The 24,680-nt window shown below is 38.9% G+C and overlaps 1 protein-coding gene across 1 annotated transcript; it reads left to right on the top strand.

The window, feature by feature from the left end:
* On the top strand, nt 1-23,148 carry LOC111327388 (endothelin-converting enzyme 1). The gene is made up of 19 exons (XM_088740401.1): nt 1-403; nt 1,868-2,058; nt 2,142-2,399; nt 2,852-2,917; nt 3,454-3,567; nt 4,377-4,499; nt 5,164-5,300; nt 7,319-7,547; nt 8,895-8,993; nt 9,794-9,871; nt 10,115-10,215; nt 18,068-18,126; nt 18,515-18,566; nt 19,275-19,342; nt 19,710-19,834; nt 21,098-21,163; nt 21,261-21,356; nt 21,772-21,848; nt 22,372-23,148. The coding sequence occupies exons 1-19, from the start codon at nt 169-171 to the stop codon at nt 22,469-22,471; spliced, it is 2,274 nt and encodes a 757-aa protein (XP_088596527.1). The 5' UTR covers nt 1-168; the 3' UTR covers nt 22,472-23,148.
* Nucleotides 23,149-24,680: the final 1,532 nt, after the last annotated feature.

The raw sequence follows: 24,680 nt of genomic DNA, 5'->3' as shown, positions 1-24,680 counted from the left end.
TTAACTCATGCACTTTTTATGACATTCCTTTAGGTCTACAGCGTGACAAAACATTCGTCTGGTAATAAATAACACACGCGCGCAAACCGCCAACCCAAGTGAGTTCACTTCGCTCGGATTACAGACTGAAGAAGTTTATTTATAGCTTTACGCGGGTGAGTTTAGAATATGGAGCCGTTTGAACACGAGAAAGATGCTGCACCTCGACCGAGTGTTAGGAGAACAGCGACTATGAGATGCTTGATCATTTTATCTCTTATGTCATTCATTTTCCTTTTGATTTCAATCGTTTTTATTACGCTATACCTGACGGCAAGATCCGACACTTCGCGGGCTGATCCGCAGTGCAGCTCAACTTCACAGAAATACTGTGGATCACAATCGTGCCTTCTCACTGCTCAAGGTAAGATTTATTGTACTTCGGGACATGAACAGTGGCGCCTTCGACAACGCAGAATTGCTTGTTACTTTTTACATTAATTACTCCCCAGGGTTGCTAAATAAGGTAAACTTTCGAGACAATTTTCGTGCGGAAAATTGAGTGATTAATAATTGATGTTGTTAACTTTTAACCAAATTAGTGAAATTATCATTTGACAAGCTGAAAACAACCATGATTTATCGACTACTTATCTATCGAGGAATCTTGGCCTTGAACTTTGTCAATTCAATGTTTATCTTGTTTCAAAGTTAAATTAAACATGTTTTGAGGTTATGTATTTTTTTTAACAGAGTCCCCTTCGGTAATCCCTTGCGGAAACCAATTGAGCTCTGAACCCCCTTGCTGTTTACCTGCTGGTGCTTAATGTAATTTTGAACTGAAATGTGCATGCAACCGGCAATACACACAGTAAATAGAACAGCAACTTCTGCTCTTTTCGACTTATTCTTGCGCTCAGCGGCGAGAACCAAATATTTTATTCTCGCATAATGAAGCAATAAACCGCACTTTCCATCGGTTTACCAGCGTAATGACTCACGCAGAGATTTGGAAAACACGAGAAAAGCTTGTAAATAAAGATTTGAAAAGCAAGTGACTAACAAATGTTGTGAGTTAACATTCCAAGTGACTTACTATCCTGCTGCGGTGTTTTGCTTCTAATAAAATAGGAATTAGTCTATTGTTAGAAAAAAAATGACAGATTTTTGACGAATCAGAGTACATATAGTTTCTCATCTATGTTAAGGCAATATAGCCGTCACACTTTCTGTCGGTTTGTCACGCGGAATTTTGCCAGAAGACGAGCGAAACTTGTGAAACACGAATCAAAGGAGAGTAATTTCCGAATCGTTGGAACAACTATCGGTAAACTCATCGAGGGTGCGTTCTATTGCTTTAATAAAATAACCACGGCTTTTCTAAGACAAGAAACGATGACTTTTTGCCTGATTATTGAACTTTTCAATTGGGCGTACAGTGGAACGGAATCTTGGATACAAGACGCATATGTTGCCATTTATATCGATATTTATTCTCATCTCACTTACTTCACTTACTTTATTTCTTTTCTGAGTATCAGTGCAATCTGAGGCAGGCATGGGGCGAGTGCGAGGCGAGCGCGAGGTGAGCGCGAGACGAGCGAGGGACTGGCGCGAACCCTCGGGAAAAGCGCCTTACTCGCCTTTCAAAACAAAAGCCTGTCCTTCATGGTTTTGTGCGATTATCGGAGGCGAAGGGAAGAGTGGAGGCCAAGTATATATTTAAAGCTATACATTTGGTGGAAAGAGGAGCTTACAAGAGCAAGGCCTGAGGTCAACTGAACTGTTGACATCAGGATATTTATAAGTCGAGCACGGTTACTAGGTAAGAGGATTAAGGTCTAATCCCCCAGTTTACCAACCGGAATTTTCTTTTCTTCTTGTTAAGATGCCTTTAAGCAGCTGAATCAGAGTGTCGATCCATGTGAGGATTTTTACGAGTATGTATGTGGCGGATGGGAAAACGAGAATCCCTTAGGTGATGGCGAGACATTTGTTAGTGGCCTTACATTGGCCAGAGAGAAAAGCTTCAATATACTGAAGAAAGCTTTGGAAAATGCCAACAGAAACTACTCACAGGTAAGTGAAATTGTTGTTTTTCTTTTCCCTTGTGGTCATTTCTGCTGACAACGTCAGGTGTATGTATATGCCTTCATTTCCAGAATGAGGCTGTTATGAAGACCGTGGATTTTTTCAACACTTGCAATAACACAGCGGCTGTTGAGGCTCTCGGAGACGATCCGCTCAAGAAGTTGATTGACAAAATGGGGGGATGGAACGTGACTGGTAACATGACGCCCTTGTCATTGATGAGTATCGCACAGAGGATTGGCAAAGTGTCGAGGGAATTGTTTATCAAACCTTTTGTTGACATCGGAGTGTCTGTCGATCCTCATAACTCCAACAAACACATTCTACAGGTCGGTTGTGATCCATCTATCGCGGTCTTTCAAATTGAAGGAAAAGTATGTTCTACTCAAAGGAATAATTAAAAAGTCAGTACTAATCACTTTGAGATTCCGAAGAGTGACCTAACCGGTTGAGAGTCGTCTTTTAGTGTGCTATATGTCTGACTATGGAGGCCGCCATTTTGAAAAATAACTCAGTCACCTGGCCGCGCCGTTTGCAAACGGCTGCTGCTTAGATTATGACAAAAAAAGGACAAAGGTAAAATCGTCGGTCGAACCAAGAACGAAATACTTTTCGAACAATTTCAAGTGAAAACCAACTTGTGCGGACTTGTGCATTTTGAAAATATGAACAAATTTTAGCTAAAAACCATTTAATTGAGTGAGATATGTTTGGAGGTTCAGCGACTGTCCCGGAATAGAGCACTGCACATGTCTAAATAACCTGATTTTATCCCATTTAGTTCAATAGGGGACAACTTGGTATGCTTATATCCTATTACACAAAGAATACAACCGAACATCAAACTGTAAGTACACGCACGCGTATTCAAACAAACCTTTTGAGGCTAGTAAAAAGTTACTGTTAGCTCACTCGTCGAACGTTGTGCATGCGTTGGAAGGAGTCAAATGATGGTCACTGTCTTCTCCATCGTTGTAGCTGTTACAAAGAAGACTTCGAGTTGCCTTTTATGCCGCTGCTACATTGCACCCTTAAAATGCGGTGATTATTTTAATCAATTTTCGCCCTGTCTAAATACTTCTTGAAAAATAATTTTTGGTCTTCCGTGTGTTATTTCAAACTGGCCAGGGCCATAGATTCAATCAAAGAGCGACCGAGTCTTTCATTCCTTTTAAAACAAGTCTTACGAGTTGGAGCATCATACGTTAGCACCTATGAATGGACAAGGTTGCGACTTTTTTTTTTACAGTGACTAGTTGGTATGCGATAGACAACTTGCAATAAATTAAAGATGAAAAGCATGGCTATTAAAGTTTCTTTCTGGCTTTGAGAAGTAAAGATTCTCTTTATCCGATCAGTATCGTAGAATTCTTTCTGTCTCAGGTTCGGGAAGCTTATAAAAAGTATATGAAAAAAATAGCCAAGTTTCTCGGCGGAGGCCCCGACTCAGACGAACAAATGATGAAAGTGTTTGACCTGGAAACTGAATTGGCAAAGGTTAGGAGAAGAGAATGTATTTGAATTGGTTAATGGTATCTTGTCCTTCTTTGTTGATTCCCATTATGTCTGAGATATTTCCATACTCATAGCCCTCCTCCTGTTGGATTCCATGATTTAGTAAGAACCCATAAACTCCGATATACCCCAACATCAGTTATAGCATAACCAAAGTAAAGCGCGCGCTCTGATTGGGCAATTCAGCGTCGACCATATGCCCATGGGTGTACGCTGCTGACGTGAGCAAATGCAAAGACTAGTTTTCCGCGCGCGCTTGTTTTTCCTAGTCATGAAAGATTTGTCAAATAAAAGAAAACTCTTTTGCTACAATGTATCAATGTTATGTTATAAAACAAATGGTAAACGCCACAGTGTACACTATTGACTTATGGATGCACATGGGAGGATTGCTTAGCACTCAAGAAGCAAGAATCGCTCTCGGCTATCGCCTCGTGCGACTCTTACGCTTCTTTCGTGCTTAACAATCTCCCGCGTGCATCCTTAACTCAATAGTGTACGCTGTAGTGTTTACCATTTGTTAACCCTACCCATTTCCTGTGGCATTACAGTAAATGGTTTGAACCCGGGGGGGGGTACCTGGACGATCGCACTACACTGTCTCCTGTGGTATTGATAAGATGAATTTGTTACACACTCAACAGATTCTTTAGTTTGCGATCATTCTTTTATTCTCATTACCTTAATGTTTCATTCAAGGTTCGTACGGTAAGGAGAAATTAGATCATAGCAGAAACTGTAGGGAGTGAAAGGGTTGATTAATTCAGCTATTTTTTTTCCTTAAAACATAGTTGTATAGAACGCCAGATGAAAGCTCCATTATAGAAACTCTGCAGAAAAAATTACCAGCTGGAATGGCCACCTTTGAGCTGAGGACAACTTTGCAGCGATTCAGCTCCGCATCTAGATTAAAAGTAAGTTGACGATAAAAAATCACGCTCTTCTCGGGATCGACACAATTACATCGGGAAGTGTGCCTGAACACCATTTATTTTTACCTGTGCACATGCCACTCGGCTTTCATAACTGAGATCGTGTTAAGACTTTCTGCCTGTTATTTTGTGGCTATACTCTCAGCCAAAACACTAATATTTCGCAAGCATGTGCCGTGTCCCATGTTTTCATGATGCAGCTACATTTGTCATGTTTAGATCCCTAAGTGATTGTCGCACGCTTGCCCAGGGGTGGTTATAGCTATAACAATTTCCCTGTTTGAAAGACGATTGACATTTTCCGTTCTTTAACTAGCTCAGCCTTTATCACTTTCCTTGTTTTCTGTTGTTACTTTTTTTTGTTAAATGTATATTTTTTGTTATTTCTTAAAACGTTTTCCAGCCTTCCTTGTCGTTTTCCAGCCTTCCTTGTCGAAAAATAGCATCTGCTCGAAAGCCTGGAAAGAGATTCAAATCACTCGCGCGCGTTGCCCGCTACGCGCGAGCCGTTGCGCGTGAGGACGGAGGCGTGAAGTAGCGCCAGAGCATACATAGCGCCAGAGCCCATGTCCGACTTTCTGTTGAATGAAGATTTTTTTCAGTTCCTCGTTTGAATTTCTTTCTGTTTCTTTCACTTGTTATTCAGCTCGAAAACCTTGTGGACTTGGTAAATGCAGTTTTTAAAAAACAGGGTCGGAAATTCAAGAAAGACGAGAAAATTCTCGCTTATCCCAGAGATATATACGCCAATCTTTTCAAGTTTTACGAGAATAGGACAAGAACGTAAGTGTTTGTGATTTTATTTTGTTTAGCATTTGTTATATCATTTAGAAAACCGCGAAACGGAAATTATGTCCATGTTGGATTAATTAAAGTATCTTTTTTTACATGTGATGGTCATTTTACTTCATGTAATTAACTTTTCTGTCAACTGGGTAGCCGAAAATTGCGATAAGAAGACCCGTGGGATGGCTTGCGGGTGGCTTACTCAAGGATAACAAACTTTTTTGGGACGAAATAAGAAAGGTAGTCCACTTTGAGCGCAGACGTAATATGAAGAGAAATGTGGTTGAGTTGTCACGCGCGAAGGACGAAGAAAAAAACACGAGCTTCCTCAGAAGCTAAGTTTCAGGTTACGTGGTCGGATGTGGTAACTTTAATGTTAACCACCAACGAAGCTTTTTCAATAGCCGTCCATCAAATACGAATCAATCATCTTAATGACTTACATTTCAGCCAAATTGAACTACGTATTATTAAAAGCTGTGTTAAGTTGTAGATTGAAAAGGTTAACTGAATTGCATCACGGTATATCAAAAGGGCAGTCAAGTTCACGCGGCTAACTTTGCGGCCGAACTTTTCCAGCGGTTTGATGTGTGATAACTTATAACGTGATGGATGAGCACTCAATGTTGTACTAGTAAAATATTAAGCCTGGTTTTGGAATATTAAACCATGGCAGACCGGCGAGCTATCGCTATTTGCACTCCCACTAAGACGTCGGCGTATAAGGATGGAACTCGTTCACAGCTGGTATAGACGTCGAAATGTCAGCGTTCTTTTTTTTTATTTTTATTTTATTTTATTCACAAACTTACAAATTACAAATACAGTCACTTACGTAATTTACAGTACAATACGACTACTCGTATTATTTACAGGATAACAACGGTTTACACTACTTACAAAACAGTTCAAAGCTTACACCACTATAATTACATTCTACTATTACTACTATCACTACTAAGTGCCAGTGTTACTAGTTTTACAGTATTATAATACACTATACTATAAAATAGTAACACAGATATTACTACTTCTAGTATTGCAATTAGCTTAACCAGTTACTTATTTATTAGCCACTTTTTATTAAATTTATCTAAAGTATTATTCTTCATACACACATATTTTTCTGTTTCAAACTCATTTTTAACCTTTAATTTGAAGCCAGTTTTATTGGGTAATATTTGAGTTCTTCTGCAATCCCATAAATATATCTTAGCTATCAGTAATAAGTAATTAAGTAAAGGGCATTTCGGGATTATAATACCTACAATAACATCTTTCAAGGTAAGGTGAACAAATTCTTTTGAAAGACTGTAAAAAGAAGATTCAAAATCTCTCCAAAATCTTTTTGTTTTTATGCAATCAAAAAGAAGATGGCTCAAGGTTCCTGATTCAGACTTGCAAAAGGAGTATTTATCTTTTGTGATGAATCCTATCTAAAATAGCTTGGTGTTAGTGAATAATATGGAATTTAGGACCTTGTACTGGAAGGCTCTCACTTAAGGTTCAAAGCTCACTGTGTGAGGCAAGATAAACACTTTTTTTAAATTGTTCTTCGTTTAAGTTGAAATCACGTTTTAAAACTTGTGCATTGTTTGGAGATTTTGCTTTTGCGCTTAGGAGTAGAGTGTAATAATGTTTTGATGTCTTTTCCAAAACATCAAAGACCTTGTTGTTGATCATCAAAGAGTGAGAGATTTCCAACATGGGGTTAGTGTTTGTTTTTAAGTGGGACGGTATAGCACGTCGAAGACCCGCCCAAACCAAAAAGTTTGTTTTGTTGATAATATTTAAAATAACATTATAGGAGTCTATATTATTTAATTCAAATAAGAGATCGTTTGTCAGCGTTCTTGATTTCGTCGAACATAGGGAGAATAGTTTTTCTTGGCAAAGTTAAATTAATTCGAACTGAAAGTGACTTGAGAGATTTTATGAGATTCTTTTCGTGACTCTTTACGGGAAAAACACATTTGCTTAAACTGATTTCCTTCATCATTTTAATTTGCATGCAGGGACCCCTTGATTGTTGTCAATTACATCACCTGGACTGTTATCAATAACTTTATCAGAGTGATGCCGCAAAAATACAGGGAGGCACGGGATGAGTATGTGACCGCCATGTCAGGAAAGAAAACCAGATACCGCTGGAAAGATTGCATTAACGGAATGCAGTCAATATTTGGAATGCCGCTGGGCCTGCTGTTCGTGGACGTAGCATTCGACGAAAAAAGCAAGGAAACGGTAAAAAATCTCAGAAAGCTCATCCCAGTATTACAGTTTTACCACACCTTTTACAAATAAGAATAGTTGATTGTCTGCTCAGTAATGACGAAAGAAATGCGACAACTTTGTATTAGCATGATATCAACAAGGAATTTAAAATTCGTCTAGAGAACCGTTGACTAGAAGAAAAACATTTCCCGAGAATGTTCCACCGAATTAGTTGCCCTCTTTTGTATTTTTTTGATATTTGATTATTCTATTTTTCTGTCATATGGATACGATGATATGATTGGCAAAACCATAAGACCCCAGCTTGTTCTGTTCTCTTGCCATATCTTAAATGTATTAATGTAGGTGTACTTTGTCTAGAATTTTGAATCTCTTGCTCTGTAAATCTTTTATTATTTTATAATATACGTATTAAACACCGCCCGCCTCGAGTAGCCTTTGCTAACTGCGGGCAGTACATATTTTTTGAAATATTGTAATAATAATAAGAATAAATAATAATAATAATGATAATAATAATAATATCTATAAAATCCTCTACAATACAAAATATTAACAGCGTAAAAAACGATCCAAAATAACTCACTTTCGGCTCACATCTACTCCTTTTTTTAATGTCAAAGTGTCTGGAAAACTATAAATAACGGAGTCAAATCTGAACAGATTCAAAGTCTAATGATCTGATAAGTAAAAGCATGTCTAAAACTATACAGAAAAGAGAAAGGTGAATGGCAAATCTAGAACCCTATATACAAGGCTGCTAAAAATCATTAAACAATGTCAATGGCTCCCTCGGCAGCTGCGATTTCAACGTCACAATTATTATAGTCATACGCAGCGCGGCGCTTCACCCGCGATCCTCGAAGGCAAACTAAGGCCGACCGAAGGAGGGCAAAGGATGTCTTTGCTCGGATCCAGGAAATTGTTTGGGAGTATCGTTCCCTTTCTTGGCGTCTATCAGCTCGGCCAATAGGCTGTGGTATCTTATGCATTCCCTCCCCATCCCTCCCGTAGTTGTAAATACAAGCGGCGTGATCGAACGAGCCATGCTCAACATTCCAAAAAAATTAATATCAATTAAATATTTAATAACAATTAAATAATAATAACAATTTAATTAATATTTAATAACAATTATTATTATTCGATTTTTATTTATTTATTTATTTATTTACGTTTTCAAAGTTTAGGAAGATTCTATACCTACGCGCAGCCTGGGCCACGTTTATCGCCCCAGTCCCCAGTCTGTGTATGATCTTATGGCAAACATAAGTTTTTACAACTGTCGGATAATAATAAAAATAATAATAATAATAATAATAATAAACTTGTAAACTTGATTGTCACTTCTTCTAGATAACGCAAATGACCCGACTGATGAAAGATGAGTTTATAAAGAGTGTTAATGCTCTTCCTTGGATGTCAGACGCAACGAAGGCAAAGGCGAAAGAGAAGGTGGAAAGTTATTGAAGTTGTAGGATCTGGGTTACGAATTAGTTTTAAATGGTCAAGTTGGTCATTTCCAATTTGTTTTATTCGTTTTATTCAATTGAGTGTCGTAAGTGATCAAGGTTCGCCTTGGTTTTGCTTTTCTTCGCTCTTATTGGTCCAGAAAACTCGCACTTCTTTCTCAACCAATCAGATGCAAAACTAAAACCAATCACGACTTGGTCGCTCGCGTTTTCGCGCGCTTTAGGCAGTTTGGTTGTTTTCGCGCTTTAGGCAGTTTGGTTGTTTTCCGCGCTTCAGGCAGTTTGGTTGTTTTCGCGCGCTTTAGGCAGTTTGGTTGTTTTTACTTTGAGTTCTAAGTGGTTCATCCTGATCGGCTGTTGTGTTAAGTTTGGTTTTGGTTTTAGTACAGTCCATCGAAAAGCGGTCTATCCATCTTCAGCCATCCTTGTTGCTTCTTGGTTTTTTATCTATTAATTTTATCGCCTTTCTAACTTTCTTAAGTCATATTCCCAAGGCTCCCACAAGATGAAGATATTTTTGTAAGGTTCGGAAGCATGATGTAAGGAATGACTCAACTTAACAAATTTCCCAGTGTCTGGCAGTCAGTGTTTTTAAGTGGGGTAAAGAAAACAATATCTGGGACCGCAGCGTTCTCTTAAAAATATAAAGTAATTTGCTGAAGATACTAGCACGTACCACCAGGTGAAAAAGGCCTCAGATGAGATGCGCCATATTGTGCCTTTTAAAGCTCGTTCTGACGCTAAAGCTCCTATTTTCAAAGTAACAGTCTTTATCCTTTGCAGGCCAATGCTATTGCCGAAGACATAGGTTACCCAAGCTACATCAAAGACCCGTCAAAGCTTGCTGCTACGCTGAAAGGAGTAAGTTGTTCTTGGTCGAATTAGAGTCCAAGTTATGTCCTGGATGTATCTGATATTATGTCACAGAAAAAGCCGCGACAGACTTTTTTACATAGTTATAATATTCTATATAATTTAACAAAGGTGTAATTGGGAAAAAGCAGTTTCTGCTCATATGACAAAAAATCTTCCTGTTAGATACAATGTCAATTAGCGAGACCCTCTTGTTGACGCTGACCGCTTTCCCTTTTTTTTTTTTCATAGCTGAACGTTAGCGATAACCTATTTGAGAACACTGTCAGTGCTATGGCGTTTGCTGCTGACCAATCATACAGCTCATTGGACAAACCTGTGGACAGAGACGAGTGAGAATTCGTTAAATCATAAAATGTTATTACTTGTGCAGTCATCGCTACATAGACAAACAAAAAGGTTGCTAGAATAACTAAGACCATCGACCAGCAATACACATATTAAACTAGTTAATGGTTGTAAGTGGAATTACAACAGAACATACATACATACATAAACTTTATTTATACGCGAGTTTTAGAGTAGCTAACAAGCTAATATCTTCGAGCTGAGACTGCATAAAAAAGTAATATAGAAATAATTATGATAATGATAATAATAATAATAATAATAATAATAATAAACACACAAAAGTAAAGAAAAGAAGATATTTCCAATTCTTAATCTCAAGCGTAAGTATGTCAAGCAAAAAAAAAAATCTACATGAAGGTAACATCCTGTATTTTAGTTTTAAAGACTGCAAAGAAAGTAGTACGAACGTTCATCTAGGGGGACACTCTCGTGACTAGAAAAAGTGTCACAGGAATAGAGCTGTCCCCTCATTGAAGGTGACAGGTACGAAGGTTATACATTGGAACCTCTATTCAATGGACATTCTCGGAACTAGGAAAAAGGTCTCCTAAGCAGAGTGGTCCCATCAATGAAGGTAACAGTTACTAGGGTCCCTTAAGTGGAACCTCCACCTAAGGGACACCACTGGGTCTGGAAAAAGTGACCCATCAATGAAGGTAACAGTTACTAGGGTCCCTTAAATGAAGCCTCCACCTAAGGGACACCACTGAGTCTGGAAAAAGTGACCCATCAATGAAGGTAACAGTTACTAGGGTCCCTTAAGAGGCTGTCCATGAGAAAACCATGCAAAAGGTGCTACAGTGCACATCACAGAATTAGCTCAAACTTTCCACATAGGCATAACTTGGTGAAGTATTGGTAGATATGGTATTAGTTTTGTTCAAGCCTCTTTCTTTCTTTTTTTTCAGGGGGGTACCCTTGAACAGCCAAATCTACACTAAAATATGTTCAAATTTTGTGTTTTTTTCAATGACAACATTTCTGGAAAATTGTACAGCAATCCAGGTGAAACAAAATTCTCACGAACTACCATGTATACACTCTTAAAAAAATAACAACATAATTAGTGTGACTCTTCTTTATTACATTTTCCATAGCATTATTTAACATGACATATGCTAATGTTAAAAATTATGCAAATTTCTTGAGTTTTCAAAAAAAAAAGTTAAAAAGTTCTCGCAGAGCTTCAAGTAAAATGAAATACTTGATACTTTACGCAGAGGTATTGTCTTTTCCTCTGCTATAAAAAACTTCTGGGTATCGCAATAGTTTGAGAGAAATACGGAGGTTTTACTGGTCACCAGTTGCTCACCGATCGTACTACTGACTTAAGATAATATTACAATTCATGACGATTAGTTATATTTCCCGGGTACTTTTGAAATAAATTGCAAGAAAAACTTCTCAATAGGAGATTCTAACTTCCTCTGTAAATTGTTATGTTTCCACGGGATTATATCTGCCATAAAACCGTCCAAAAGTGCACATTCCATTGCCGTTCGGAAAGACTGAGTGCTGCGATAAAACACAAGCTGCGACTTATTTCTCAGATTTGGTGTTGTTGAGAAGGCCAGTACTCTAATGCCCATTTTGATATTGAAATTGACAACATAAAGATTACGACAGAACGGCCATAACTCAACCACGACTCTTTTACTTTTCATCCGCCATATTGCTTTATGCGCCTGCAATGAGAAACTGACCTGCGGTAAAAAAGTGGTTTGTGTAATCAACGGAAAGTGTTCGTTTGCTTGAGGCTTTCAAAGATGGTTTGCTTTGCTGTCATTTACAAATTTCGTATTTTTGCTTTGTCTGGCAATGGGTAAGCTTTTCTTAAATTTATTTTATAGCATCATAAGGTGATACAAAGAGCTCTTCGTTGTATACAATGATTAAGAGCCAAGACATCTTCCAATATCACAAAACGAAGAAAGAAATAGATCAGAAAATTGGTTGCAGAGCCCCGTGTGTGGAGATGGAACGAAATTTAAGTCTTTAACAAACATTTTTCTGAAAAATGTAGTTATTCTTATGAAGTGCCCTTGGAGAGCACGCGTGATAACGAGCATTGGTAACAGGTATCTCCGCTTTAGCTGCTTATTAGCTCCGCTCCATCTTTTTCTCAACGGTCTGAAAGTTCCTTCTATAAGTCCACAACCTGAAAAGTTTTCTCTCGCGTGGACTCTCGTTCTCCTCTCTCAACAAGGGCATCGAATATATATTCTTCCTCTAACACAGTCTTCTTTTTTAAAGAAAGCTTCCCACTCTAAGCGACCGATGCGAGACGTGAAAAGTATGATGTAACTTGTTGCACGCTGAGCCAGTCTTTAAAAGAAAACAATTATACGCCATCTGGTCCACGAAGTGACTTCAAGTTTGAGGCAACAACGGCAGGGCCGCTCTTATTTCCTCTCTCTTATCCACCGAGAACAGTTTAAGGGGGTACTCTTTGACATATTCTGAAAATCGCCCGGTCTTCTTATTTTTCTTCAAGGCCCAACCACGCTCAGCGGTGGGGTACTCCCTGCACTCTGCTTGGCTCAATCCTTCAAGGTTCTTTTTTACATGGAATATACGAAAGCCGTATGTTGGTGCATGCTTTAGCCCATTTACGCTTAATACTGTCATGCATGGAATCCTTTCGAGTTTGAAAAATGTGCTTGCCAAAGTCCTGGTGGTTTTGCAAAGCTACGGTCGTAAATAACTTGATGCAACCTGGTTGAGAGCAACTGAATTCGTAATGTTCACTTTTGTTTTCCTTGGATTTGCTATTTTTGTACAAGAAGCCAGTTGACACATGCGAAGATGTGAACGGCTCAATGACCTCCAATCGGATACTTCCCTGGCTGGTCCCCCTCTTCATCAGCTTATCGTAACGAACGAACTTTCCTTCTCCACCATTGAATTATGCAGATCCTGTGCGCTTGTGTCCACCTTTACAACTGCTGCACGGCAAATTCTAACTCCGGAGTAAGAATCTATTGCTTTCTTCATATCTTCTGCCTTCTCAACATCATTTCCTGCATTGATGCACTGGCGTATATGACTTTTCAAAGGAGAAATATGGTGATCGCATATATCTTTGCCACTATTTGATTCAGTGAGGTCGTATCGGCTTGTAGTTACACCTGTACGTTGACCGATACTAATGAATACTTAGCAAAAAAAAGAGCACAGTGATAACATCCAGCGTTATCACTACATGACGTGCAAACGCCTCGAAAATCTTAGGTGACTTCCTCTTTATTTCCGTAAGCGTGTTCTCATAAATGGATGCAACAGCAAGCCAGTTCTTCTTTCTTTGGTTTTGACTACAATTTAAATACCTTACTAATCTTTCCAAGTCGACGAAAACGACTTCTTAGGAAGTAAGTTTACATAATCGACGTTTTCTCAGTGGTTTTGAAAGAGGAAGACTATAGGAACATGGTATCAGTAATCGTTCACCTAAAGTGAAGGTCTCTTGATGAAAATACCAGTTCTAATTCATCAAGAACATTCTGGATATTGTCGCAGCTTTGACATGATTTCGTGTGCTCATGCTCGCAGTGATGATCTTCAGGGTCAGACGTGAACGCAAATATCCGGCAATGATCAGCACGCTGGCTTTCTTCAGTAACGTGGATCTGGAAGTTTGTTTTAAGGTAGTTTTTACCAGCTTTGCCAGCTTTCAAGCGATCTTTAACATCCTGAACCCAGGCTGATCATTTATCTTTAAAAAGACATACTAATGTTACCACTCATTTTCTTTTATTTACAAATATTTAAGATAAAGCCTCTCATACATGCTCAATTGCTTTAAGAGGCCAGGCGTTTGTTAAAATTGCACAGATATATCCTTTAAAAAAATGGTCTCGACAAACCTTAAAGAAGAAATAAAAATTCGAAAAATTAAATCGGCCAAGGAGGTTGGGCAGTTTGAGTGTTAAAGGTACACTGAAAAATAGCATTATATAGAAACAAAATGGGAAGATACAGGCCTCTCGGGGACAAAACTTAAAATTAATCAGAGCTTGCCTAACTTTCCTGGCCTGTTTACTACGTCTTCGAGTGTATCGAAGGCTTGCGATCTCTCTGTAGCGATGTTGTCAAGTCCTGCCAAAGACTGCTTTTGTGATGTTGCACAGATTTATACAATAATGACATTTTGTTATATTTTTCTCTTCATGTTCATATTTCTCTGCGTTTCTCATCCAGAGCTTTTGCTCTTTGAAATCCCCACCTTAATCGGCCTTAAGTAATTTTCAAGCCGAAGAAGTAGTTTAAACTAAGAAACATGACACAATGCATATATTGATTTCTTCGTGATATCATTTACGCGAGTTAAAAAAATATAAAAACCCTAAAAGTTTTCTTTCTTCTTTCGCTCTTCTTTTGATTTTGAATCATGATTATGTTTTCATACGTACCTGTAAAATACTAAATAAGGTTGACCTCCCAAGGGAAAAGAAACCGGTTTGACAGTACTTTTGGTATAAGTCCACAATCCTTGAAGCAATAACTGTCCTAACCACGTTTGGAATCTCTATCTTCTCCCCATTCGACAATTTTAGCGTTTTTGTTCCGTACGAAATTTGGTCTGCTGATAAAATGTAGGGCTGCAGCTGCAGCTCGAGGCTTGTATTAATGACGTTTGCCGGTGGATGGTTTTCAATGAATTGAACCTTAATCAAGACAAGACTGAATTATTGGTTATTCATTCCAGTTATCGTCCCTGTCCATCGCTGTCCTGTCTCCATGTTGGGGATGTTGATGTTGCTCCACTGTGAAAGGCGCTTCCCAATCTTGGCGTTGTCTTCGATGATACCATGTCTTTTAAATCACATATTTCTGATTTTTGCAAGTCCTCTTTTTACTCTCAGGAATATTTCAAGAATTAGAAAGTATCTGACCCGCGAAACCACTGAAATGGTTGTTCATGCTTTTGTCACCTCTAAACTTGACTATTGTAACTCTCTACGTTATGGACTTCCTAAGTTCCTCATTGCTAAACTACAATCTGTTCAGAACTCTGCTGCGCGTCTAGTTTGTAAGACTAGGAAGTTCGATCATATTACTCCGACTTTAATTGATCAGCATTGGCTTCCCATTAGGCATCGTATTGTTTTTAAGATTCTTCTTTTAGTTTATAAATCTCTTAATGGTAAGGCCCCGTCGTATTTGTCTGATCTTTTAACTTATCGTAGGAGCTCTTATTCTTTGCGATCTGTTAGTAATGGCGACCTTGTAGAGCCATCTTCAAAAATGCGAACTTATGGAGATCGATCGTTTGCAGTATGTGCTCCTGGATTGTGGAACTCTCTGCCTCTTTCAACACGTACGGAGTTCTTCTGTTGACATTTTTAAAAGCGTTTTGAAAACTTATCTTTTTGAAATGTTTGTTAGCGAACGTTAGTAAATGTAGTTTGTTTATAATATATTTTCATTTGTTTTCAAGCGCCATGTGCGCTTTAGAAATACTCTTTATCATTATTATTATTATTACAGAAAATGGTCTACTTTGCTTGAATCCAGTCTTGCGTGTGAAGTGGTCTCCATCCGTGTCACTGGCTTACCAACCCCCACCTTAGCGGCATTCCTTCTTGCCTCATCTACAGCCTAAATGCTTAATCCAGGAATAAGCAGCTGAAGTTGTGCTTCAGTGTAATCGTTTACAAATACTGACAGGATTTGCCTTTTAGTAAACCAACTGTTGGCCTCTTCGTACAATTTAATCAGGCGCGATATTTCGCCAACACTAGTATCTGCACTCTTTTGCCTCTCTCTTTTCTCCGTCTAATTCATCAACTCTGAAAGTAATTCTATGGCTTGCCCCAGAGTAAGGCAATGCAAAGCCACTTCAACGATCTCTTTTCCTTCTGTCTGTAGTATCCGGCTGTGTGCTTGGTGCAGCTTTCTTCCAAGGTATATTCAACTGACGAACCACTGGATCTACCCTACCTTAAGGACAAGGAGCTGAGCGGATAAACTCCGTCATTCAATATTTCAGACTTTGCTGAATTATTGAATTCGTGTGACCAGCTCAACCACTTTTGAGATTAATATATACTCACCTGAAGTATTTGTGTTTCTCTTTTCCCTCTTTATTCTAAATGTAATTTCTGCACCTAATGTATATACCTAGAATTTAAAAAACAAGAACTTCCCAGTAAACTTGAATCTCTTTGGAAATGTCCAAAGAAATGCCTCTTTCAGGCTTAGCCCTTTTCGGGCATGAAGTGGATGATAGCAGTTTGTAACTGGTCTACTCGAATTCCAGATAGTGTCAAAAATATCTCTGTGCAGGGGACGGATTGTGAGCGTTTCACAATCTTCATCAAATAACCCAGCTCTCAAAAGTATCGGCTGCCATTCACCTTTGATGTTTGCTTGAGATGTTTTCAACCGTTGAAGTTGACTGGTTATATCTATCCTGCAACTACGGTGTGGCAAGTACTCTTTGATGTTACAATTGTACTTCGAATTGCCACATGATATCGACGAGTGTTTCGAAAACGAGCAAGTTAGACTTGCAGCCATAGAAGAAAATATTAAGCCAGCATATGACCCTATCTCCTACATTATAGATTAGCAACTTCGTGGATGAATTCAAATGTTTTTACAGCTGTACTGAACTTTCGCGCTTTCCCGCCAAAGCAATCTATATAGGGAAAAATCGCAGACCTTTTGGTTCGCGGGCTCGAAGCAAAGATGGTGGTAAGTAGAATACTATCAATACATGTTTGTAAGTCCTAGTTTCTATCGCATTATAAGACGCCTGAAGACACTCGAAAAAGATCTTTTCCGTCCTTCAAACAAAAGAAATAGCATTTTTGGAAATGAAAGTTACTTTTGATCGTTCTAATAGCGGTAAAATATTAACGAGACAGGTTATGACTTATCGAGCTACACGACGAAGTAACGTCATTTCGTCGAAGAGAGAAGATTTTTCACTGGGATCACAGCGGGAAAATTATTTCCTTTAGCCTTTCTCGGCCACAGAGGTATGTTTTTCAAGTGTTCTGTTGTGTTTTTGAGCGATCAATTAAGTATCCTGTTCCGTATAATTTTTGGCAATTTTTAATAAAACGATTGTATGGGCTCATATTTTGTCATAGTTCCGAGGCTGACGTGTCCATAATTTCACAATACCCAGACTTTTGAAAGCGTACAACAAAACTCTAGGTTATTCTCTTAACAGAACCTATATTGGATTTTTTGTAAGGTTTGCGAGAAATTTTAGAAATAATTTTAAAAATGCAATATTTTTCTAGCTTCCAGAAAAACGTTGAACTGTCCTTCGGTTAATACACGATCACGAGAAGTAAGACGCCTCAATCTTTCTGGTTTATGCGTGTATTCGAAGTTAAATCATTCAGTTAGACCGCCGGCTACTCATTTATCACTCATGTCGTAAATTATTGATGACCGAGACATCTAAACTTCAGGAAATTTCGGCCTTCTATAACAGTAAAAATGATCTCCCGAGGGGACCCCCCCTGGTATACGCAAAGAAAAGGAGCTTGGACCCCAATCATTACATATTTGAAAATAGTGCACCCAAGTATACTTACACACAGAATATAATCCAATTCTGTGATCTAGCCTGTAGCACCTTCTGCATGGTTTGCATGGTTTTCTCGTGGACAGCCTCTTAAGTGGAACCTCCACCTAAGGTACACCACTGAGTCTGGAAAAAGTGATCCTTCAATGAAGGTAATAGATGCAAACGTTGTACAAACATTTCTTCAAATGGCCCAAAGTTTGTATTCCTTGCGTGGAATTGACCCAAAAGATAAATTCCCTATAAGTATTTGGATCTTAAACGGTTTGTCTCTCTTTGATTCCCGAAAGGTGGTTCCTAGGCCCCTCGCAAGTGAATGGTTACTACTCGCCAAGACAAAACCGCATTGGTAAGCCTCACGGAAAAAAGCATAATTAACAAATAAACAAAACAAAAAAAGAGGAAGTTACATATTAAGGTCCTTCTCGACCCGATTGGACGAACTTCGGTTGTCACCGCTGCAAAAAATTTAAAATATTATTACACACTGAATGAACACCTAAAGTTTGTGACATGAACAAAACACCGAAACTCTTTCATTTTAGTTACCCGGATGTTCGGGCACAAGGTTTGTTTTTGTTTGTAAGGTTTAGTGTGTAAGCTTTTGCAGATGAAATGGTTGTGGAATTAGAATAAACCCTTTAAAGACAACATCGGTCCTAACAAAGCATCATGAAGGTATTTGTAAGCTTTTAAAATACAACGTGGTTATTTGATTCTTTGGTTATATGTTTCAGTGTTCTTGGCGGCCATTTTGCAGCCACCATTTTACAATCCAGACTACCCTAAGTAAGTACTACAACAACAACAAACAAATCGAAAATAGCCGCTTAATCTTCCTAACCAATCGAATTTGACCAAATACAGCTGGTCTTTAATTTGAATTTACTGTAGTATTCTAAGTTGTTAAGCGCTGTTGATCATTGAATGAAAATAGCGCTCTAGAAGTTCTTAAATTAAATTAAATTAAGTCTTCACCGAAGTCTTTAGTGAAGTCTTAACTAAAGTTTTACAAGCAGTAAATCATTTTGACACGACGGAGGCAAAGGCGAAAGAAAAGGTGGAAAGTTATTGAGGTGGAGGTTGCAAGTCATTTCTAATTCGTTTTTATCTTGGAGCAATTTTCGATTGGGTATCGAAAGTAATTCGGAGATTGCTTTGCTTTTGCTTTACTTCGCTCTGTGATTGGTCCAGAAAACTCGTGCCACTCCTCAACCAATCAAACGCAAAGCCGAAACCAATCGCCGGCCTCTTTGTCACTCGTGTTTTCCCGCGCTTTACGCAGTTTACTCGTTTTTACCATACCTTTTCATTGGCTCCCTTTGTTACTTGTCCCTCTTCTGATTGGCTGATGTAATAACTTTGATTTTGGTTTTGCGACAATCAATCGAAGTGCGCTCTACTCCAGCAAAGGTAGTGGTCACGTGCTTTAGACTTCCCTAAGACAATGCGTTTTTGTTTACCGAGCACGTGAATGATCCTTCATTTTTTCTTCAGGTACTTTAATTATGGTGGGATCGGTATGGTGATCGGACATGAAATAATACATGGGTTTGACAACAGCGGTAAGCATAAGTTAGGGAAATTTAATCCAAAAAGCTATTTGTAAAATGCTGATCAGAAAGCTTGCTACACAAGCGGGAAACACGAAGGGACTCCTATATTTTGATAAAAAATAAAGAGTTCGTTTTGCCCGCCGGGAATTGCACGCTTTCATCAAAGTGAAAAAAAGACAAAAAAACACAAAAAGGCTTGTCTCCGTTTTAGCCCGGAACTTCTAGGGAAACTATTATTACTCGTTAGTGGTTGGAACTCCAGTTTGCCTCGGTTTGTAGCAACGCAAGAAGTGCCTGGTCGATAACGCCTATCTGCATCTGCCTGATATTCAGATTGACTTAAACCTCTGAACAAAATATTTGTCATATTTTTCAGGGAGATTTTTCGACAAGGATGGTAACATAAACAACTGGTGGTCCATCGTTTCTCAGTTTGGTTTCAAAAAGAGGACGGAATGCCTTGCTAAACAGTATTCTCAATACGAGGTCTATGGTAAAAAGGTAAACTGATTTTCTCTTCTTTGAACAACGCGCGACGAGTGCTAGATTCAGCGAGAGTCATCTACCCTGGCAAGCGCGAGCAAGATTCCACGCTCACATAGGCTCTTTTAAGGTGGCCGAACACAGTTTTCGCGCGCGCTTTTGCTGATGCAATTCAGCGCGCGCACAAGGATTGCGAAAAACAAACATGGCTTCGATAGAGCGGTCATTTTATTTTCCCAACTCGTACCCGCACTATCTGTACTATTTTCTCCATAGTTGGCGCAGTGTATGGAGGGCTTTAATCTTTTATTACAAAGATATGTTAGAAAAGTTAACGATGCAAAGAACCCAGCAATTGTCAGCTTTTTCGTCGTTACCAAAAGAGCCCAGTTAAATGCAGCGCATGCGTAGTAAGTAAAAAACTGCGATTGAATGGAAAATTGCTCTCTCGGAAATATGGCTATTTCTTGAGAACCTTTTATTAGAATTTCACGAAATTTGGCACGAAAATACTCTAGGAAATAAGTAAGTGGAGTAATAAAAAAAATTGATCTTTAACAAAGGAAGTTCTAGATAATCGAGTGAACCTTCAACAAGGGATAATTAAAGATTTCTCTGTTAAATTGTTAGCAACTGAAAATGGTATTAACTTGTGAGTATCGTTACAAGCTCGTTGCATGCAAATTTTAAAGAAAATCTAATTACTAGATTTTATACAAATAAACAAGCCCGATTTTAAAGGCCTGTTTATATTCATTCATGTCGCCATGGTAACGGCACATACGTCAGCTTAGCTATCAAAAACAGAAAGTTTGTGTTGTTAACTTGCTTGCTGCCAGTTTTGGTGACCGAGAGATCAAGGGTTTTAGAGAAAATGGTGAAAGAAACACAGGTATCAAAAACTGTGTTCAGCCACCTTAACGCGTGTAACTTACCAGAGCTACAGTAGGCACACATTAGAAAAATTACTTTAAAGAAAAAGCGTCGAGACTTGTACGCATCCATGCTGATATTGCGGGCTTAGTGTCTGAAGTTTTTCATATCGTTCTACACATGATTTCTGGTTCTCATAACAGTGAAAGAGTGGACACTTCTGGAAGCCCACAAATGGTTTTGGACTCTTGGCCCAGAACCGATCTCTCCCACACCTACCCATTCCCTAATCCTCCTTCCCCCAGCCAATAGGTGGGGAGTCTGAGGACAGAAATGAGGGCGATATTTTGAAAAGAGCAATAGAGTAAGACGAACTTTTTTCAAATACTTTTGTATGTTTATTTGCAGATAAATGGGAATCAAACAAAGAACGAGAACATCGCCGACAACGGAGGAATCAAACTGGCATACAAAGTATGATTATTATATAATTTTGAATTCAAAGTAAATTGAAAATATCTCGGCTACTCTTGAAATAAATATGTCTCATTTTGAATTTGTCTCCTCTCAGGCGTACGAAACACTTGTCCAAAAAGAAGGGACCGAGGGGGCTCTGCCAGGACTGGGACTGACAGAAAAACAATTGTTTTTTGTGGGTTTTGCGCGGGTTTGTATACCACAGTTTAACACTTTACGCACTATTACTACGAAGATAGCTGAGAAATTGAATATTGTTACTATTTTTTAACCACAAGACCAAATTTTCCTTAAATTAAGTTGGCCACAATTGACTTAAGAGGAGGATGGCGCGGAGGCGAGATCACACGCCTTTGTCCACTAAGGGCTCGGTTCTAATCCGGAACCTGACATCACATATGGAGTGAGTTTATAAGTGGTCCTTTCTCTTATTCTAGATGTCTTATTCAGTTTCTACGGTTTTCCTCCCTCTACTCGAACCAAACTCGAAATTTCAATTGCCTGTCAGTGAAATTCGGTTTTTTTTTTTTATCAAACAGGAATGCATGCCTTCCATAAACGAAAGTTCTTTATAATTATTGAGCTTTACATTTATTCATTTTCAGCCGTGGTGTAGTATCTATAGGAAGAAAGTAGCGCATCTTCAAGTTGAAACTGATGAACATACGTTTCCTAAGTACAGGTAATTTAATTTTGTCAGAATGTAAGAACGAGGGGAATCCCGCCGGGACCAGACTGGTATCCCGGCCAGCTTTGCGCCGGGAATTTCGTTGGGAATCCCGCCTGAGGTCGTGTTGGGAATCCCGCCTCGGATCACACCCGGAATAGTGTCCAACTTTTACCCCCATGTGTCACGCTGGGAATCCCGTTTGGAGTCGTTTCTGAGATCCGTTCAGGATCGAGTATGCGATCGCGCTTGGCTTCTCGCTTGTGATCGGGTCACGCTGGGAATCCCGCTTGCGATCGTTCCTGTGTTAATGTCTGGGATTGCGCTGGAAATTCAGCCTTAAGTCCCGTCCAGGATTGCGCTGGCAACCAGCCAAGGACCGTACCTGGAATCCCCTTCAGAATGGTGCCTGTTATCCCAAGAGAAACACCTGTAATAGCGCCTGATAACCAACTGGCATTTCGCTGCAATTCCGCCGAGTGCCGGCGAGATATCGTACCCATATTGAGGTCTGTATTATTCATCTCTCTTATCATAGAATTATCGGGACACTCCATAATTACGACAAGTTCGCAGAGGTTTTTAACTGCAAGCCAGGATCCGCCATGAACCCGCAGAACAAATGTACCTTGTGGTGACCAGCGAATGCTTGAACCCTACATTTTCCTGTCTATAATCCAGGTAACATCAAGGCGCACTGCAAACTGGAGTTGAGGAACAATTGATTGGCATAGTTAGGATATCAATGATTTGTCAAGCGCTGATAAGAATGGGCCTGCGCCTTAAGTCATATTCCTACAAGGACAAAGGTTTTTTAAGACTGGAAATTATAACAATACCGTCGGTACTAATGCTGTAACTGTGGTAACGATTAATTACAGAACATCCTTTAGCAGACTGCTGACTACCTTTAATGTTAAAAAATTAATTTCCGTTTTTTTGTCTTGTTCTTGTGTGTGAGTTGTAAGCACAGCAAATATTGAATAGTCTTTGGAGAAGGAACAATCACGTTTTCGCACCGGTAGAATGTTATATAAACAAATTTAGCGGCAGTGTATAGCGTACAGTTACCTCACAATTTTAAATTAGGCATATTGTGTGTTGAAGGGTGTCTAAAAGCTGCTTCTAACATCTAAACGGTAAACTCTTGAAGGACCTCCCAATCACGAGCAATAAGGTATTATATTAACAGTTAAGATCATTAAAAATGGTTTATGTCTTAGACAATATATTTCTTTTCGCTATCTTTTATCCACATGTTAATGTAAATAAAGTTTATTTATTCTTGAGACAAAAACTTGTTCGTTTTCCTTTAGCTGTATTCTTTTGTCTTCTCAGAAATTAAAATACTAAATTAATTGCTTTTAACAACGCTCGCAATATGTTTTGGTAAGATATCTACAGAACACATACTTCTCACAGTTCTTAGACAAAGAAATCAGTGGCATAAACAATAGTTTGTGATAGTACTGCGGCTTTGTTTCACAATAGTATAGTACTCTTGTACAGTCGATACTTCTTTATGGCTTACTTTGATCTCTTCATACAATGTACAGCTATCGGTACTAGCTCATTTCTGAGTGAAAATGTTGTTCACCAGCTTATAAAGGTGACACTTACCAAGCTGTCAATCATCTTGCACCGTCATCGTTTCTATCTTAGCTAGCGAATCACGTTAAGTTACGTAAAGCAGTTCCTGCATAGTAAGTATGTACCTTCGAGTTGTTTACGTAGTTACAAAATAATTTTCTACCTTAAATTTCTTACATTTCCAGTTTAGTTCTGGTAAAACAAGAACAAGATTGGCAATAGAAAAATGATAAAGAAACCGTTGCGTAGAAACCATTGAAATTCTAATGAATTGCACTTAAAAATATATCTAAAACGAAGTCAGCGCTTGAAGTTTGTTACATAACAGCAGAACAAACAGAGGATTTGAGGAAGAAGGGGTGTACACGAGTTCCGCCCCCAGAAAAACTAAGTGTTATTCACACGAGTCAATTGATTATAAATTCAGTGCGGAAGATGAAAAGTACAGGTTGTTGACACTTTTAGTCACCTTAAATAAAGAGGTGCTGAACGTGCTCAATTAAAATTTAAGAAGTACTTTCTTGATCGTAAGTTCCACATGAAGTGGAATCAGTTTCAAGGTTCATCATGGCGGTCAGACACGTCCGTATGGGCGGCACACTATTGTGTCTTTTATTCCTTGTCGCACTTCTACGAGAAGTTCATGAGTCATCAAACTACAGTTTTATGCATCCCGAACGCTGTACGCGACTGGTTATTCCACTCCATTTAACAACGTCAAGTGCTTACTACAAACCACCTTTTAAGCTCGCATCGAGGCGTTTTAATGGAGGAAGATTATTATACACTGCTACTGGTGTAGGTACATTTCAAGCGCAAAGATTGTTGATTTCTGGAGATGTTTCACCAAACCCTGGTCCGAGAAAGAAGCATACGAAATATCCTTGTGGTGAATGTTCTAAATCCGTAAGAAGCAATCAAGACGCCATTTTATGTTCTGAGTGCAACACCTGGTCGCATGCAAAATGTCTGAATATGTCGAACTGGACCTTTCAGTACTACCTTAATAATCCATCAGTTGACTGGATATGCTCCTTCTGTGCCTTGCCGAGGTTTAGCGATTCATTCTTTTCCACCTTGAATAGTTCCACGCATGAAAGTGCGAGTGAAACCGAGCTGGACCTTAGTTCACAACCTTCGGACATGAAGTTAATTAGAAACGAAAATCGCAAGGAATGCATTATAGCCAACCTAAATGTAAACAGTTTACCTAGCAAATTTGAGGAGATCAAGGAGTGGCTAACGAACAGAGCCTTC

Source organism: Stylophora pistillata, chromosome 12 (assembly GCF_964205215.1).
Source record: "Stylophora pistillata chromosome 12, jaStyPist1.2, whole genome shotgun sequence".
Lineage (NCBI taxonomy): Eukaryota > Metazoa > Cnidaria > Anthozoa > Scleractinia > Pocilloporidae > Stylophora > Stylophora pistillata.
The sequence above is the reverse complement of the archived record's forward strand: the minus strand, read 5'-3'. Positions and strand labels throughout refer to the sequence as shown.

Excerpts from the sequence above, each read along its gene's own strand:
- LOC111327388 (XM_088740401.1), top strand. The coding sequence starts at position 169 with ATGGAGCCGTTTGAACACGAGAAAGATGCTGCACCTCGACCGAGTGTT. Across the intron at positions 18,127-18,514 it reads GCCAAGACAAAACCGCATTG|TGTTCTTGGCGGCCATTTTG; the intron begins GTAAGCCTCACG and ends TATATGTTTCAG. Across the intron at positions 21,357-21,771 it reads TTTTTGTGGGTTTTGCGCGG|CCGTGGTGTAGTATCTATAG; the intron begins GTTTGTATACCA and ends ATTCATTTTCAG.